The sequence below is a fragment of the Typopeltis vanoorti genome, chromosome 15, assembly GCF_054136105.1.
Source record: "Typopeltis vanoorti isolate ZY-2024b chromosome 15, IOZ_Tvanoo_1.0, whole genome shotgun sequence".
Taxonomy (NCBI): Eukaryota; Metazoa; Arthropoda; class Arachnida; order Uropygi; family Thelyphonidae; genus Typopeltis; species Typopeltis vanoorti.
This window is the reverse complement of record NC_143563.1, coordinates 123,088,118-123,108,139: the sequence shown is the minus strand read 5'-3', so window position 1 is coordinate 123,108,139 and position 20,022 is coordinate 123,088,118. Positions and strand designations below refer to the sequence as shown.

The following is a 20,022-nucleotide window of genomic DNA, read 5'->3' as shown; positions in this document are numbered from 1 at the left end:
CGAGTTAGATGAATACATGATTTAAAGGTGTAGGTGTACATAATCTTTTTTAGATGAGACTTCAAATGTCAATTAATATATTATGATTACTATCCTCTCTCCTAATATAACATCTCCAAACAAGACTTCATCCTTTCTTTCATCATGCCATTCACCACATGCAGCTTCAGAATTATTAATTTATATCTCAAATTCTCCTTCATTTGTATCTATGTAGGTTTTCTGAGAACTATCAATGCTAAAAGGAAATAAAAATCAAATTATCCACAAGAAAGTTCCACACAACTTTTGATCTCTATCCACACCCAAATAACAACCATCAGATAGTATTATACTATTATTATTATTCAGGCCTCCATGGAGTCAAAAGACTCATCGAGGGAGGTTCTTCCTAGGAAACACAAAGTCTATCAAGACTCATCGCAGGAGGTCCCTTCTAGGAAACACGAAGTCTATCATACTACTTCTTAAATTCATTGACTGTTCTCGCTCTCACCACTCCATCAGGCAATGCATTCCATGATTCAACCACCCTCCATGCAAAGAAACCACTCCTTACCCTCTTGCTCACAGTTTCCTTCTGTAACTTCCAGGGATGACCCCTTGTCATCATTCCTTCCTGCTGTTCAACCAAGTAAAATAACTCCCGTGTCAACCTTGTAACCACCTCTCAACAGTTTAAAAGTCTCAATCATATCGCCTATCTTTCTTCTATCCACCAAATTCTGCAGTCCACATTCTCTCAGCGGATCCTCATAATTAACATTGTACAGTCCTGAAACCATCTTTGTTATCTGTCTTTTTATCCTTTCCACAGTTAATTCATCCCCTTCAAATCATGGGAACCAAATCTGAGAACAATAGTCTAAGTGTGGTCTGATCAGCGTCCTTATACAACGGAATGATAACTCTTTTATCTCTGCAGGTCAGATTCCTTCTCATTATTGCAGCAATCCTCTGTGTTACCTTCACCACCTTTGCAATATGTCCTCTGAATTTCAGGTTTCTGGGGTTCATCATCAACCCCAGATCTCTTATCTCTCCCCTACTTCCTCCAGTATAGCTCCTCCAATAGAGTATGCATCATGCCATCAATGTAATACTATTTCAATGTATACTATTTCTTGATATATTGATTGATATCAGGAATCAAGATTGATATCTTGATTCCTGAATAATATTTCAATTTGCTCTCTAATTGGAAATACTATTTCCAATTAGAGAGCAAAAGGAAAGGGTGAAAGAAATGATTGTTGTGGCAGGTACAAATGATTTGAAAGGAGATAAAATGGAAATGATAGAAGACCTGAATGAATTGTTTGAGGTAGCAAAAGAAAAGAGTGAGAGAGTTAGAATGATTAGTCTTTTGCCACGGTATGACAGTGAAATGTTTAAAAGGAGGGCCATAATTGCGAATGACTTTATGCGTGGGTTATGTATGACGAGTGGTGTGGAATTTGTGGATGTGTGGAGTGAGTTTGATGGGCGAAAGGATCTATATAAGATGGATGGCTTGCATTTGAATGGTTACGGTGTAAGAAGACTTGAGAAAGTGTTGCTGAATGTAGTAGATGTGCAAATTCAGGGAAACTAGATTTGTTAAGGAATGGGGGGAGTAGATATACAGTCCTTATGGAGGCAGTTGAATGTAAGAATGAATATAATATGCCAGAGCAAATAAGGACAACAAATCTGAGTGGGATAGTTAATATAAGGCATAAAGGTAGGGTTGGGGCTAATGGGGGTCTTAAATTCATGTACACTAATACTAGGAGTATTAGGAACAAGAAGGAAGAGTTTTTGGCCATGGTTGGCACTTCCAGACCACAGGTTATAGGTATTAGTGAAACATGGCTGACTGCAGATGATATAACTAGTGGGATTGAATGTGATGGGTATACTGTGTTCAGGAATGACAGAGAGAATAAAATGGGAGGAGGAGTATTGTTGATGATAGCTGATGAGCTCCAGCCAAGGAGAATAGAAGTTGAATTGCAGGATAGAGAAAAGAGCACATTTGAGGCCATTTGGTGTGAGATTGTGGCTAGCAGAACTAAATATACAATTGGGTGCTGCTATAGACCAGGTGATGGAAAAGATGGTGGTAACAGTATGCACAAGCAAATAGAAGAAATGGGTGGAAGGAGGGTGATTATTATGGGAGATTTCAACTATGGTCGCATTGATTGGAGTGAGGAGAGGACACACGGAAGGAAGGAACTGGATTTTATGCGGTTATTAAGGAATAACTATCTGCGACAGCATGTAATGGAAAATACCAGGGGTCAGAGAGTGCTTGACCTAGTAATTACATCTGAGGATTTGGCTGTAACAAATATGACCACATTGCCACCGATCGGTGAGAGTGATCATAGGGTCTTAAATTGGGAGGTGGCTAAAGGTGTAGAATTTTCAATTAAGACAGGGTACATGTGGAATTATCGGGCTGGAAAGTATGACAAGCTTAGGAGTTTGATTGGTTCAGTGCCATGGCATGTACAACTGCAAGGACTAGAAGTTGATAGTGCATGGGAGGTAGTTAAGAAGTGCTTGCATGAAGCAATGGCTGACTGTATACCTAGAGTCCGAATAATAAATCAAGTAGGGGTTAAATGGATGAATAACATCCATTTAACTTAAGAAACAACTATGGAGGGAATTTAAGGAGAAGGGTGACCGGCAGGCACATGAACGGTATAAAGCGCAGGCCAGAAGGGTGACGAGTGTGGTAAGAAAAGCAAAAAAGGATTACGAAAGAACATTGGCCATGCAGGCTAAAGAGAATCCTAAACAGTTTTTTAGATATGTAGCAAGTAAAAGGAAAAATGTACATGGCAGATTGATTTTAAAGAATGCCGATGGTAGGGAGGTAACTGAATCAGTTGAGATAGTTGAGTTACTGAGTGAGCACTTTGCAAGAGTATATCATCCAGGTGGTGACATTGCAGAAACGAAGAAACCAGTAGATTATACGGGAATTGTGGTTAATGAAGTAGAGGTGAGTAGTCTATTGCATAACCTCAATGTCAATACATCTGTGGGATTGGATGGTATACCAGCTCGTGTTGTACGAGAAGCAGCTAAAGAATTGTCAGTACCCTTGACCATTTTGTTTAATTTGAGTCTCGGGTCTGGGTTAGTCCCGAGCGGGTGGAAAGAGGGGAAAATAGTTCCACTGCATAAAGGTGGTTCCAAGACTGCTGTTGTAAATTACCGACCGATTAGCATATCAGGAATCATTGTCAAGGTCTTAGAGAAATTAGTCAAGAAAAGAATACAGGATTGGATAGATGAAAATGGGATATTGTATGGGGGACAACATGGTTTTGTGAAGGGTAGATCATGCCTCAGTAACTTGCTCACGTTTTATAACACAGTGACGGCTGAACTGGATAGGGGTAATGGGTTTACAGTGATACTACTGGACCTTGCCAAGGCCTTTGATAGGAAACCACATGGAACCCTAATCAGTAAACTGGAGCAGATGGGTATAGATATAGGGTTGGTGAGATGGATAGGAGGGTGGTTGAAGGAGAGATATCAAAGAGTGGTTTATTCAGGAGTGGAGTCTAAAAGACGTCTTGTGACTAGTGGAGTGCCACAGGGCTCTGTTCTTGGACCACTGCTTTTCAATTTGTTCATCAATGATATTGGAAAGGATCTGAGAGGAAGTGTTCACTTGTTTGCTGATGATGCAAAGTTGGGTAGAGCAATTGCGAGTGCACAGGATGTCAAAATTTTACAGGATGATTTGGATAGTTTGGAGGACTGGACTAGGAAAAATGGATGTCAATTTAATGTGGCAAAGTGTAAGGTTATGCACTTTGGGGTGAAAAGAATAGCAGCAGTATATCGCATTGGTGGAACCATACTCCAGGAGATTGATGAGGCCAGGGATTTGGGAGTGTTGGTGGATAGGGAGTTGAAGTTTAGGGGGCACATTGCAAAAGTAACTAAAACAGCTCACCAAATCACTTGGCTTCTGAAAAATACTTTAACATGCAGAGACGAACAAGTTGTTGTTCCTCTGTATCGAGCCTTGATAAGACCCCTATCTGGACTTTTGTGCCCAGTTATGGGCACCAGGGTTTCTTCGTGATGGGGAGGAAGTGGAGAGGGTCCAGAGACGAGTGACCAAGATGATAGCAGGTCTGTGGAATGAACCTTATGAGAATAGGTTGAAGATTTGTGGGTTGCAGAAATTGGACGATAGGCGAAGGAGGGGTGATATGATTGAGACATTCAAATTACTGAAGGGTTTTTATAAGATTGATCCAGAAGATATTTTTGAAAATATGACTGGTGGTGGGAGGACCAGGGGCCATGCATGGAAGCTGGGCAAGAGCGTGGTTGACAAGGGTGTTAGAGCTAGGTTCTTTACTTGGAGAGTGGTAAATGAGTGGAATAAGCTTCCAGAGTCTGTTCTGGGTGCTACGACCGTGAATGAGTTCAAGGCAAGGTATGATAGATACTGTGTGAATGCTGAATAGTTGTTCTTGACATGATGTTAGGGCCTCCCTCGATGAGTCTGTCGACTCCTTGGAGTTTCCCGGAACAATAATAATAATAATAATAATAATTAAGCACCAATTTACTATTCTTTCTATATTATACACCTTTCTAGCATTTAAAAACCGCACAGTATTAACAAGATCCTTCCTCTCCCAGTAATGGTCTTGATTACACTCTCTAATACTTAAAAAAAAAAAAAAATTAGTGCTCACTTTTATGTTTCAGATATATATTATCTTGATTTTAAGTAAAAATTTGTTATACAGATGAAAAAAAAAAAAGGATTCCACCATAAGAATTAAAAATACCAATCTCCAAGTAATATGACCCTAAGAACTGGTATGAAGCATCAACAATAGATCCATCTTAAGCATATGGGCTTCCCATGATGAATCTGGTGACTCCATGGAGTTCACAAATCATAATAATAATTAAAAAAAAAAATGATTTTCATCTGAGAAATGTGCTTCTTTCTTTTACATCAAATAAACAAAACAACTTTAGTGAACATACACAGCCAACATTCATTGCAAACAATGAATTAGAATGAAAAGCGACAAGATACCAAGGTGAGAATTTTCTTCCTTAGTTACAGGTTTCTATTTATATAGTCATTAAGATATTTTATTCATATATATACACATGAATAAAAACTCACAAATGCTACACCATTAGGATGTTTTCACACGTTTCTTTCAATAGGTGAACTGTGTATAAAAATCTAAGGATTCTATAATCTATTATTATTTCTAATTTGCCTGTTTTAAGTCAATATTTTAGTGGCTTTTCACTGTTAGCAAAGTGATCATCTTAACATTTACAAAATAATATAAATACAGTGCAATATTTCCCAGAAAAGAAAAAAAAAAACAATGTTTTTGAAATTTTAAATAGAAAACCAGACATGAATAAAGTACAGCATAAAAACTACTGTAAAAAGACTGGTTTTAAATACCAACTTAATTACATCTGATGATGATTAGTGGTTAATTTCTGAAGTTTATCTTCAAGTTCAAGAATATGTTTCTCTTTCAGAGCCAAACTTTCTTTAAGACTTCTTATTTCTGCAACCTGCTTTTTGTAAGCTTGACGTAACTAAAAAAGAGAATGGAAATAAATGGAGGAAGGTGCTGAAAATATTAATATATTAACAATTATACAATATACATTTTTTGCAATGTTTAGGGAGAAAATAAACACAATTTTTAGAACTTTATTATAATATTACTATATCAACATAACTTTTCTGCTTGTAAAATCTTTGAACTTACGACTTCACAATAGACTGTTAAACTTTCTGTACTATTATACTTGAGCACCTTCAGTTCTAGTGTGTTAGCTTCCTGGGTCTCGGTTAAGTCTGCATACTCACTTTACCATTAGCTAATAATGTTGCCTAGATAATTGTGGATGAGACAGTCTTTTCCAGTGTCATGGAGGAATAAGCCATGATATGGAAGCCTATCTTTCTAAGTTCTTAAGTGCATCTCCAAGTACTATTGAATAATACACTGATAAACGGCCACCTCTAGGAGTATACCTATTTGCTTAAACAGTAGTATAGGCCAAGTATGATGACAAGAGCATGATATTTTTTTAAAATTTAAAATAGGAGGTATCCTAATATTCGTTTAATCACAGAATGTGTTGTTACGTACCATAGAGTCGTTTTTGACTCCTGGTGATTCTATGAACATACACTCTCCATTCAAATCTGTCCCTGGCCATATCTTTAAGAATTTCCAGGTGCATTCCAGTTGTTACTTTAACTCCATCATCATCACAAACCATGGGCTCACTGCCCGCTGATGTCTGATGCCTGGTTCATTATCTTCTTCCACCTTTCTTTGTCCAGTGCACAGTGTCGCAGTTTTTGTACACCCATTCCACACCAGTCTTTTATATCGTCTATCCATTCTCTGTATGGTCTACCTCTTCTGTTTAAACCATCCAAAATACCAAACATAAATGTCTTTATCTTCCGATCCTCACTCATTCTACAGATGTGTCCAAATAATTGCAGCTTCCATTTTATAATCTTCTGCATTAGATTCTGTTTTGGTTGTATCTTCTGATAGAGCTCTTCATTGGTGATTTTCTATACCGATCCTATTCTTAGAATCTTCTTGTAACAAGTTCTTTCAAATGCCAAAATTCTTTTTCTTGATTCCTTATTTATTACCCACGTTTCAGATCCGTACAGTACACCGCTGAAGATGCATGTTTCCAGTACTCTTAGTTTTGTTTGCAGACTGATCTCTTTACTTTTCCAGATGTTATCCATGGCCTTCAGATTTGTTCTTCCCTTTGCAATCCTGATCTTTATTTCTTTTTTTACAGTCCAAGTCATATGTCAGTTTACTTCCCAAATATGTGAATTGTTCTACATTTTCTATATCAGTTCCATCCACTTGTATCTTTTGTTTCATGTTCTTCTCACCAAATACCATTGTCTTTGTTTTTTCCAAGTTCATAACAAGTCCAAATCCCTTCCTCGTTTAACAGTTTCAGTGTTTTTTGTAGTTCTCTTTCGTCTTCTTCAATAATAACAATGTCATCTGCAAATCTCAGATCCATATACAGATATTACTTTGGCATCTTCCTTCAGTTTGTCCATTGCTCTTTCTAAATGTGCAATGAAAATGCTTGGTGATATTGGGTCTCCCTGTCTAGTACCTCTGCTTGTTTTAAACCATTTCCCCAAATCATCACCTATTCTAACTGCTGCAACTGCATTCTGATAAATATCTTTTAATATAGCTATTAGTTTTTTATCAATTCCATAGGATTGCAGAACTGCTAATGTCACTTTCTGGTCAATACTGTCAAATGCTTTCTGAAAATCAACAAAGCAAGTATATATCATAATCCACTAGAGGGCTACACGGTCTGTAGTGTTTTCGGAGAGCTTCCAAAAGCTAAGTATAATTTTGAGTGGAAATTAGAATATAGGTTTAAATCATAATGTAATGTCTAATTTTGGTAGTTTGTTATGCCTGTGTGATTTTGGTGTGAATTCCGTTTTATTTAATTTAGTATTTTAACGATACATTTCATAGATTAACACATGGCACCAATGCGACATAAGATAATGGCATCCAAAAATACGACGCCTTTGTTCAAAAACTGTAATGTGAGCGAATTTGTCCAATGTGATGTGTGTGTGTGGGATGTATGCCGAATGAGGCTGGAATTTGGATTGAAAATGATAGTGGTGGGAGAATGTGCAGAAAGTGTAAGCAAAGTGAGGAGCTGAAGTATGTGTCAGGTTGTGAGACAGTTATGGTTGAAGAAAGCCAGAATATGAGTGAAAATAGTGGCTTGATAGGGAATTGCGATGTACACGATGGCAATGAAAGCGGTGATCAGAGAAAGAGTGTAAGCAACTATACAGAGAGAGAAAATGGTTTAAATGATAAATAAAAATGAGGAATTATTTGTAGGAAGTGAGATCGCTATGTTGCGCACAGTGATACAAAATGCACAGTGGCAATTAGAGCACCTGCAAAACTCTTTCCAGAGTGATTCAGCTAATGTAAATAAACAAGTGTTTGAAAGGAAAAATAAGCGTAAGAGGGGGGAGAGTTTCTGAAATGAAGGAAAGAATGTTGTATGCTGACTCGTTATTAAGAGGAGTGATAGATGGGAGTTTAACTAAATCATACTTACCGGGTGCAAAATTTAAGGATGTAAGTGAGAGCATTAGAGCACAAAAACAGAGGATGAAACAATTGATAGTTGTGGTGGGTACTAATGAACTGAAAGGAGATAAATTTTTTATGAGAGGATGTGAAAGTATTGTTAAAAGTAGTGAAAGAAAAGAGTGACAGAGTTAGAATGGTGAGTCTGTTGCTGCGGTATGAAAGAGAGGAGTTTAGAAGAAGGGCCATAATCGCAAATGACATTATGTGCAGGTTATGCAGACGGTGTGGTGTGGAATTTGTGGAAATGTGGAATGAGTTTGATGGGCGAAAGGATTTATACAAGAGGGATGGCCTACATTTGAATGGATTTGGGGTGTGGGGACTGGAAAAAGTGTTGCTGAATGAAGTGAAAATGGATGTGCAGAACCAGGGAAACTAGAACTACCAAGGAGGGGGAGGGAGGGAGTGGATATGCAGACATCAGTGAGACAGTTGAGTGTAAGAATGTATATAATGTACCCAAGCCAGTACTAAGGACAAAAAATCAGAATGGGATAGTTAGAATATCGCATCAAGATAGGGCTCGGACAAAGGGATCACTGCATTTCATGTATACTAATGCCAGGAGTATTAGGAACAAGAAGGAAGAATTTTTGGCCTTGATTGGCTCTTCCTGGCCACAGGTTATTGGCATTAGTGAAACATGGCTGAGGGAAGATGATATAGTTAGTGGGATAGAATGTGTAGGTTATAGTGTGTTTAGGAGGGACAGAGAGAATAAAATGGGGGAAGGGGTGTTATTGATGATAGCTGCCAAGGAGAACTGAAGTTGTATCGCAGGATAGTGAAAAGAGCTCATTTGAGGCTATTTGGTGTGAGATTGAGATTGGCAGAATAAAATATACAGTTGGGTGCTGCTATAGACCAGGTGATGAAATAGATGGTGGAGATAATATGCATAAACAAATTGATGAAATGAGTGGAAGGAGGGTAATTATTATCCGGGATTTCAACTATGGTAACATTGATTGGAAGGAGGAGAGGACACATGTGAGGAAGGAACTGGATTTTATTCGATTATTAAGGGATAACTATTTGAGACAGCATGTAACTGAAAATACTATGGGTGTGAGAGTGCTTGACCTGGTAATAGCATCTGAGAATTTGACTGTAATGAATATGACCATGTTGCCACCTATTGGTGAGAGTGGTCATAAGGTCTTGATCTGGGAGGTGGCTAAAGGTGTGGAATTTTTTACTAAGACAAGGTATATGTGGAATTACCGTGCTGGCAAGTATGACAAGCTTAGGAGATTGCTTGGATCAGTGCCATGGCATGTACAACTGCAAGGGCTGGATGTCGACATAGCATGGGAAGTGGTCAAGGAGCATTTAGGGGGTTATGGCTGATTGTATAACTAGGGTCTGAATAATAAAACAAGTAGGGGTTAAATGGATGAATAACACAATTAAGCTTGAGCTGCAAAAAAAGAAACAACTGTGGAGGGAATTTAAAGAAAGTGGTGACCTGCAGGCACACGAACGGTATAAAGTGCAGGCCAGAAGAGTAACAAGTGTGGTAAAAAAAAGCAAAAGCAGATTATGAAAGGAAACTAGCTATGCAAGCTAAAGAAAATCCCAAACAGGTCTTTCAATATGCTGCAAGCAAGAAAAAAACTGTACAAGGCAAAATGATTTTAAGGAATGACAATGGTATGGAGGTCACTGAATCGGTCGATATAGTGGAGTTACTCAGCGAGCACTTTGCAAAAGTATATCATCCAGGTGGTGACATTGAAAAAATGAAGGAACCATTAGTTTATATGGGAATTGCGATGAATGAAGTGGAGGTGAATAGTCTATTACAGAACCTTAATGTGAATACATCTGTGGTATTGGATGGTATATTGGCATGGGTCTTGCATGAAGCGGCTAAAGAATTATCACTGCCCTTGACCATGTTTAATCTGAGTCTTGGGTCTGGTTTAGTCCCGAAGGTGTGGAAAGAGGAGAAATAGTTCCACTGCATAAAGGAGGATCCAAGAGTACGGTTGCAAATTACCGACCGATCAGCATATCAGGAGTCGTTGTCAAGGTCTTGGAGAAAGTAGCCAAGGGAAAAATACAGGAATGGATTGATGAAAATGAGATACTGTATGGGGGACAGCATGGCTTTGTGAAGGGTAGATCATGCCTCATTAACTTGCACAAGTTTTATAACACGGTGACGGCTGAAATGGATAAGGGTAATGGGTTTACAGTGATACTGCTGGACCTGGCAAAGGCATTTGACAGGATACCACATGGAATTCTAATTCATAAACTACAACATATGGGAATGGATATAGGGTTGATGAGATGGATAGGTGGGTGGTAGATGGAGAGATATCAAAGAGTAGTTTATTCAGGAGTAGAGTCCAAAAGACTGCCTGTGACTAGTGGTGTGCTGCAGGGTTCTGTTCTTGGACCACTGCTGTTTAATTTGTTCATTAACGATATAGGGAAGGATCTAAGAGGAACAGTTCATTTGTTCGCTGATGATGCAAAGTTGGGTAGGGCAATAGTGAATGCAGAAGATGTCAAAATCTTGCAGGACGACTTGGATAGATTGGAGTTCTGGGCTAAGGAGAATGGATGTCAATTTAATGTGGCAAAATGTAAGGTTATGCATTTTGGAGTGAAAAGATTAGCAGCAGTATACCACATTGGTGGAACTGTACTCCAGGAGATTGATGAGGCCAGGGACTTGGGAGTGTTAGTGGATAGGGAGATGAAGTTTAGGGGGCACATTGCAAAAAAGTAGCAAAATCAGCTCATCAACTCACCTAGTTGTTAAAAAATACCTTGACGAGCAGAGACAAGCAAGTTATTGTACCTCTGTACCGAGCCTTAATAAGACCTCATCTCGACTACTGTGCTCAGATTTGGTCACCTAGGTTCCTTCTTGATGGGGAGAAGGTGGAGAGGATCCAGAGGCAAGTGACTAAGATGATAGCAGATCTATGGAATGAACCATATTAGAACAGGTTGAAGATTTGTGGGTTGCAGAAATTAGTTGATAGGAAGAAAAGGGGAGATATGATTGAGCCATTCAAATTGATAACGGGTTTCTATAGGATTAATTCAGAGGATATTTTTGAGATCAGGACTGGTGGTGGGAGAACTAGGGGACACCTATGGAAGCTAGACAAGAGTGTGGTTAGCAGGGGTGTTAGAGCTGGGCTCTTTACTTTTAGATGGTAAATGAGTGGAATAAGCTGCCAGAGTCTGTTGTAGGTGCTATGACGGTGAGTGGGTTCAACGCAAGGTATGATAGATACTGTGAGAATGTCGTATAGTTGTGTGGACATGATGTTTAGGGCCTCCCTCAATGTGTCTAAAGACTCCCTAGAGTCGCCCGTAATAATAATAATAATATGTTTTTGTTTTTTCTCCTAGCTTTCTCTGCTATTAATCTCATTGTCAAAATCTGTTGAACTGTAGTTCTATCCTTCCTAAATCCTGCTGGCTCGTCTGCAAGGTATGCTTCCAATTGTGTTCTCAATCTTTATGTCAATATGATCACCATCACTTTACCAAGGTGACTTATCAAGGCAATTCTTCTATAATTTTTACATTCTAGCTTATTTCTTTTCTTGTATAATGATACTAATATTGATTTCACCCACTCCTCTGGCATTTTCCCTTCTTTCCATACCATATTACATAGTTGGTGCATTTCTGTAACCATACTTTCACCACCACATTTAATCATTTCTCCAGTAATGTTATTGTTACCCCGGACTCTTGTTCTATTTTAGCCGTCCTATTGCTTTTTCTACCTGTCCTCTTAAAATGTTCATATCATGCTCATTACCTGGTGGTGATATCTGCTTCAATTCTTCAGTCAGTTTCCCAATGCTATCTGAATCTAGTTTTTCTTCATATAACTCACTACAGTATCTTGTCCACCGCTGTACAATTTTTTCTTTATTCATCGATACTTTGCCTTTTTCATCTTTAATTGTGGTCTGTTTTGGTTGCCACTTTCTATTAATGGTTCTGATCATTTTGTATACCTCCCTTGTTTTATGTTCTCCATAGTACTGTTTTATATTGTTGCACTGGGGTTCTAACCATTTCATCTTATCCATTTTGACTACTTTTTTCCCCTCATCACACTTTCTTCTATATTGCTCTTCTATTTGTTCTTATTCCTTCTTATCTTCACCATTCTTTTCTCCTGTACTAACTTCAGTGTTTCTTGTGTAATCCATTTCTTCTTGATCTTCTCTTCTTCTGGTACTGTTTCTTCAACTGCATCTTCTATCACCTTCATTACTCTTTTCACTATTAAATTCGAGTTTTTTTCTTTCTCCACACTTTTAAGTTTTCTCTTCTAACACTGTTATGTACCCTTCTTCCTATTTCTGCTGTATCTCTTCTATTCTGATATTGGGGTTTATATTTCTTTTTTCATTTTAACTTCATGTTTGCAATCACTAAACTATGGTCCGAGTCTATATCCGCTCCTTGAAAAGTTCAACATTGCTGTACTGATGTTATCCATCTTCTTTTAATCATAATCATATCAATCATGTTTTTGGTTTTCCGATCATTTGATCGCCACGTCCATTTTCTACACTCCTTTTGTTGGGATCTTGTGTTACAGATCATCATCTCGTGGTCCACAGCAAATTCTAACAATTGTTCACCTCGTTCATTTCTTTCACCGAAACCATATTTTCCCATGACTCAATAATCAGCACATCTTGCTTTGGTATTGTTTCTATTTAACTCCATGCATCCATCTAATTCTTGGTCTTCTTCTTCTCCTACTTCCATCAACTTTAGCAAGCATCATCTTCTCCAGGCTGTCATTTGCTCACATAATATGTCCAACATATGACAATTTTTGCTCGATGTTCATAGCTTCGAGGGAGCAATCTGGCTTTATTCTGTCAATCACTGATTTATTGGCTTGCTTTGCAGTCCATGGTATTCTTAGTAAGCTTCTCCAAACCGATAATTCAAATGCATCTATCTTCCTTCTTTCACTCTTTCTCATGGTCAAACTTTCACATCCATACAGTACCACTGGGAATACCATTGCTTTCACGATTCTGATTTTTGTTGCAAGACCTTTAAAGATCTTTATCTTTAAAGACCTTGCTTCAATTTGTCATTGTTTTCTTTCTGAGTAATAATCTTCTAACTTCTTCAGTACAATACACATCTTTATCAATTCAGGATCCTAGGAGCACAAAATTGTTAACTACTTCCATTTTCTCCCCATCTAGTTCAATATCATTAAGTTCACATGTTGCCATAACTTTTATCTTTTTGAGGTTAAGTTTAAAGCCATATTTAGCACTTTCTTCTTTAACTTTCATAATAAGTTCCGCCAAATCTTTTTTGCATTCTGCTAGCAAGGTGGTATAATCTGCATACCTCAAATTATTAATATTTCTTCCACCAATTTTAATTCCAACAAAGACTCCTCCAGCCCTGCCATTCTTAAAATGTATACACTGTACAAGTTAAACAGGTACGGAGATAAAATACATCCTTGTCACACCCCTTGGACAGTAACTTCTTGTTCATAATAAAGATTCCTCAGAAGGATAAGGAAATGCTCTGGCACTCCCATTGTTCTTAACACATTCCACAGTTTCACATGATCTACAGTCAAAAGCCTTACTAACTATAGTCAAGGAAACAAAGGTAGCCATTCTTTTGATATTCCTGTGTTCTTTCTATTATCCATCTCACATTGACAATCTGATCTCTTCTTCCTCTTCCTTTTTCAAACTCCTGCCTGTTCATCTGGCATTTTTCTCTTCATGAATGGCTCCAGTCTTTTCTGAATGATCTTAAGTAAGACTTTACTTGCATGAGAAATCAGTGCTATAGTTCTGTAATTTTTGAACTCTCTTGTATTGCCTTTCTTCAATAAATAAACTGATTTTTTCCATTCCCTAGGCCATGTAGTTGCGATTCAAATTCGCTGATATAGAGCTGTTAAAATTTTAACTGCCCCTTCTCCCAGGGCTATGAGCAGCTCAATAGGTATTCCATCCTCTTCTGGTGCTTTCTTACTGGATAGCTGTTGCAATGCCCACCTCACTTCACTCTCCAGTGGTACTGGCTCCTGTGTATAATCCTGCTCTTCAAATTTCTCAGTAATTTTGGAGTCCTTTCTGTAAAGGGCATACCTCAAATTATATTCTGTCCATCTTTCTTTGATGTCTGCAGTTTCTGTAAGATATCCTTTTTGTTTACTTCTCAAAATTGTCACCTTGGCACTAACCACCCCTGTCATTTTCCTGATCGTTATTAAAAGATCTCATTTTTCCCTTCCTGTTTTGGTCTTCTATTTGTTGGTATTCCTGGTTAAAGCATTTTCCCTTGTCTCTTCTATCTTGTCGTTGAGACTCTGCATTCAAATGCCACACTTCCTGCAAATTTCCTGTGGTCTTAATTTTTCTCCTTTCCTGAGCAGTTCTGATGGCATCTTCTGACAGTCATTTAAACTTCTTCTCACAAACTGTTGGAATATTCTTCTTTGCTTCTGTTTTAATTATATCTGTAATATTTTCCCATAGTTCATCTGGTTCTCTTTCACACAAATTGAGTGTGTTGAATCTGTTCTGTATACTAATATTGTATTCAGCTAGTAGGTTTCCAAGATCATATCTGATTGACATTTATGATGTTTTCAGTTTCTATAATTTCACATGTATCTTAGCCACTAATAATTCATGGTCTGTTCCACAATCTGCACCTGGAAAAGTTTTGGCAGATTGAATTGCACTTCTCCATTGTCTTTGTCCAAGTATATAGTCAATTTGATTTCTGTATTGCCCATCATGTGATATCCATGTGTGCAATCTCCATTTGTTTAAAGCAGGTGTTAGCAACAAACAAAGAATTCTCTGCAAAACTCAACTAGTTTCTTCCCTGCAAAACTCAACTAGTTTCTTCCCTGCAGTGTTATGAATATCTAAACCAAAACAACCTATTATTCTTTGTTCCTAAGTTTCTTCCACTTTTGCATTCCAACCTCCCATAAGTAGCCATAAATCTAGCTTTGGTGTTGCATCTATCACTTCTTGTAACTTGCCATAAAATTCTGTCTTCTTCTGATGCCTCTGTAGTGGGTGCATAAATTTGTATGATGGTCATATTCAATGACCATCATACAAATACAATGAGAAATGATTCTATCAGTCACTGGATTATAACCTAATACATAACTAGTCATCTTTTTTTTTTCCTGAGTAAGAAAGCTACTTCATTTTTACGACTTGTCTCATGTCCTGGGTAATACACCATATAGTCCCCTAACTCAAAATGGCCCATTCCTGTCCATCTAAGTTGACTTATTCCCAATATATCCAGCTTCTTGCACTCCATTTCCATCTTTATTAGCTCCAGCTTACCTCGGTTCATACTTCTAACATTCCAAGTTCCAATGTAGTGGTTTCCTTGTGTCCCTTTTTTTTTTTTCATTCTTCCAGAGGTGCCCCAGTTTTCACAGAACAGTGCAGATCTAGACTGGAAAGTCAAAAAAAAAAATATCCCAGAGGAAGGCAATGGCAAACCACCTCTGTACCTTGCCAAGAACATTCTATGAACATGCCAAAACAGAATGTATGAGTGTGAATATAAGAATGCAATTTACTAAATGCTACTGTATCGGACTTTCCTTCAGTTTCAGAGTGAGAAAGGAATAATAGTGACAGGGCTAATACCCATACCCCACCACAATTTCATGTTTGCATATCAGTGGACACAACACAGTGTGATGGGTAGTTCAATTGTAACTAAATCTGCATGGGAAAGGGGAAGAATGTGTTTGTTTTATATATATATATATATATTAGAAAACAGTAATTAAGAATTTGTTGCAAGTTTTTCCACTTGGTTATACTATAAATTAAAGATGCCAAGAAATTATATTCTTGGTTTCTTCCTTTATCCACGTGTAAGCAAAGTTTGCGTGTGAAGTAAATTCATGACTGGGCTACTTGTATATACACTTCCAACAAAAAAATAAGAATAATCAAAGAAAATGTGCTGAATGATTTGCAATTCTAATTTACTGCATAGAAAATAATTATTACCAAATATGAATTAGCATAATCTAAATCTACAAACTTTATAGATTATATAACAATGTAAACATATAAAAATGTAATATAAATTATAAGAACTGTTATTTGAAAACATTCACAAAATTAGAATATTTTTGAACGTGGTTCAAAATATTAGAATATTCCAAATTTTTCAGATTGATTTTGAGAAATGCATAGAAACAGCATATATTTCAGTAGCAGGACTGACTCGTGTGAAGAATCGTTTATGTGTAGATTTCGATTACCCATTTGCTAAAAATGGGTCAAATGGTGTCTCTATACAAAGAAGGCCAAGCTGAACAGTTCATACTTATGGAACTGAAATGTTCTCAAGCAAGTAGAGCAAGACAGTATTCTAATGACCAGAGTTCTCAAAATAATCACAGCAATAGCAGTCGAAAGGTAATAACTGCAAGAGATGAGACAAGATTGAAAGAACTAGGTATGTACGTGTCTAACTCTAATGACGTTCAGACGACTTCACAAATTTGGTTTTAAATCACATGTGTCTAATATGAAGCCACTGATGACTTTCAAGCAAAAAGCAGCTAGAATGCAATGGCGTAAGCAAAAACTATTGTGGGTTAAGAGGACTGGCAAAAGGTACTTTTTAGTGATGAAGGTATGTTTTGGATACATGTTTGGTGTCTTAAGGTAGAAGCATTTGATAAAGAATGCATGAAACATTTGGTGAAATTTCAACCTCTATCATTGTGTGGGCTTACATGACTGAAGAGGATCCAGATAGGTTGTGTATGAAAGTGTCAATTCCAAAGTGTATGAAGAAATTCTTGAGCACTTTATGTTACCACCATCGGAAGATTTATGTGATGACAAGATTGGGATTCTTGTCACACTTCCAAGACCACTACTAGATGGCTCAAAAAAAGGCAAATCAATTTATTTCCTTGGTCAGAAAATTCACCAGATTTAAACCTCATTGAGATTTGTGGGGAACTATGAAGAAACGTCTTCAGGAAGTTGCCCCAAGAGACAAAAATGAACTTGTTTCTAGTCTGCAGCTCATATGGGTATGTTTTGATAAGACAACCGCTATGGGATTACTGAAATTAGTGACATGTATATCAGTTCTAAAGCTGGTACAAGAATTAAAGGGAATCTGCAATTTTTGTATATTAATGCAAGAAGCATTCAAAATAAGAGGGAAGAATTTTTGGTATTAGTCAGTGCAATCTAACCAAAAGTTGTAGGCATTAGTGAAACTTGGCTGTCAGCAGAAGATGTGGTTACCGGAATTGAATGTGATGGGTACGGTATTTTCATGGAGGATAGAGAAGATAGAACGGGGAGAGGAGTACTGTTGATGATAGCCGATGAGTTGCAGCCAAAGCAAGTAGTATATTAAGAGAATAGACATATCAGTGATAGTTCATTTGAAGCGGTCTGGTGAATTAGTGACCAACACAACCAAATATACAGTGGGTTGCTGCTAGGGGGCACAGGGGGTAATATTAAATTCATGCATCAGCAAATTAGTGCACTGAGTGCAGGTTAGTTATTATAGGGGATTTTAATTATGGTGATATCAATTGGAAGGAGGAAATTTCATGTAGCAAAAAGGAAATGGAATTCATACATCTTCTAAGAGATAATTACTTGAAACGGCACATAACTGAAAGGACACGTGGTGTTGGTGTTGGACCTGGTTTTTGGTTCAGAGGACACATGCATAAGTAAGGTGTCCTCGTTACTTCCAATTGGTGAGTGCAATCATGTGGTATTGATTTGCGAGGTAGCAAAATTTGTGGATTTCTCTCTTCAGAAGGGGTATATACAGAACTACAGGTTAGGTAATTATAACAAGCTTCAGAATGAGCTTACAGCCATCCCATGGCAGAACATATTGCAGGGGAAAGATGTTAGCAGTGCATGGGATATAATCCGCAGATGTCTGAGAAAGGCAATATCAGAATGTATCCCAATGGTCAGGAAGACAAACAAGGTAGGAGTTAGATGGATGAGCAGTATCAAGCTTGATCTGCAAAAAAAAAGAAAATGTTATGGAGAAAGGAAAGGCAGTCAGTACACCCATGAGCAATACAAGGCTCAAGCAAGGAGAAGGTTACCAGCATAGTAAGAAAAGCTAAATCAGATTATGAGAAGACCTTAGCCAAGGAGATCGAGGGTAATTCCAAAGAGTTCATCTGCTATGTGGCAAGTAAAAGGAAGAATGACTTCGGAAGGATAACTTTAGTGGGTGCTGCTGCTGGTATATGAGGTGACCAATTCAGATGTAATAGTAGTTACTGAGTGATCACTTTTCAAAAGTCTATCACCCAAGTGAGGATATCTCTGTACCTGTAGCAATAGCTAATGAGAGCATTGAAGTTAATAAATCAGAGGCACTTAGTATATTGTAAAATTTAAATGTAAACACTGCTGTAGGTTTAGATGGAATATCAGCTTGGGTGTTGCGTGAATGTGCAAAGGAATTGTCAACTCCTCTTACTTGGTTATTTAACTTAAGTTTGAACTCTGGTGTGGTCCCTAGGGAGTGGAGGGAAGACAAAGTAGTTCCTCTGCATAAAAGTGGCTCTAAAACTGCGATAGTTAATTACAGACCAATCACCATCTCGGGAGTGGTGGTAAAAATATTGGAAAATTTGGTTAAAGACAAAACTCAAGAATGGGTGGATCAGGATATGATACTCTATAGGGGCCAACATGGTTTTGTTAAAGGTCGATCCTGCCATAGCAATTTATTAACTTTTTAATAACAGAATGACATCTGAGTTTGACAAACCAAATGGCTAAACAGTGGTACTTCTGGATTTTGCTATGGCTTTTGACAGGATACCCCATGAAATACTGTTGAGCAGATGGGAGATGGATATTAAACTGGTGATATGGATAAGAGAATGGCTCAGGGAGAGATACCAGAAAGTGGTGAATGGAGGAGCAGAGTCCAGGATGATGAGGCGGGTGATCAGTGGTGTGCCTCAGGGCTCTGTGATTGGGCTGTTATTGTTTAATTTGTACATAAATGATATAGGGGTGCTTAAGGGTAAAAGCTGTATAACTGAGAGAAGTCCTCCACATAGCCTTTAAAGGAATGTGGAGAACCGACCAGGGGTTCTGACCTAATGTCCAATCCTGACCTTCTTATGGTGCACCCTGTTGGATATCTACCTAGATACTGATCGAACGAGGATGAGCTGGCAATTTGGGATTTAGCCGACCAAATTATATTCTTATTGGCTTAAACCGATATACAAAACGATGGTACCACATGACAAAATTTCATACCGGCTGGGGCATTGCCCGGTTAAAAAAAGCCCCCGTTGTTTTCGCCAGGGAACAAAGGCGAACAGCAAAAAGTCAGCTACTGGAACAAATCTGAAAGCACACCCCAACCCAACATCACCAGAGTTAAAGATCAATACTACCAACATAAGAAGCCTGAATGGCAAAGAAATGGAGCTAGCTGAGGAATTAGATAAGTACCAGATCGACATAATAGGGGTGACTGAAACAAAAAAGAAAAACTGGTGAGATCATTCTGAGCAATAAATACAAAATGTTATCGATACACAATAAATAACGGAAAAAAATTCACGTAGAAAGATTATTTATTAGTATAATTTTCGCCTGTGTGTCACAGGCGAAAATTTTGATTCCCTACAAATTCTTTTAACAGTCAACTCCGATACGCCCACAATTGCAATTGCACGTTTTATGACTTGAGAAAGGGGAAACAAGGAGACGGCCTTCTGACGGTTCGTTTTCAC

The 20,022-nt window shown here is 37.9% G+C and overlaps 1 protein-coding gene across 4 annotated transcripts in view; it reads right to left on the bottom strand.

The window, feature by feature from the left end:
• Positions 1–5,211: 5,211 nt before the first annotated feature.
• Positions 5,212–20,022, bottom strand: part of LOC150099115 (coronin-2B-like) — a 565,643-nt gene continuing 550,832 nt past the window's right edge. For all 4 annotated transcript variants that reach the window (XM_090404927.1, XM_090404925.1, XM_090404924.1 and 1 more), the window contains one exon: positions 5,212–5,607. In XM_090404927.1, the coding sequence (XP_090261053.1) occupies positions 5,476–5,607 (132 nt within the window). In that variant the 3' untranslated portion in view covers positions 5,212–5,475. The remainder of the gene's footprint in view (positions 5,608–20,022) is intronic.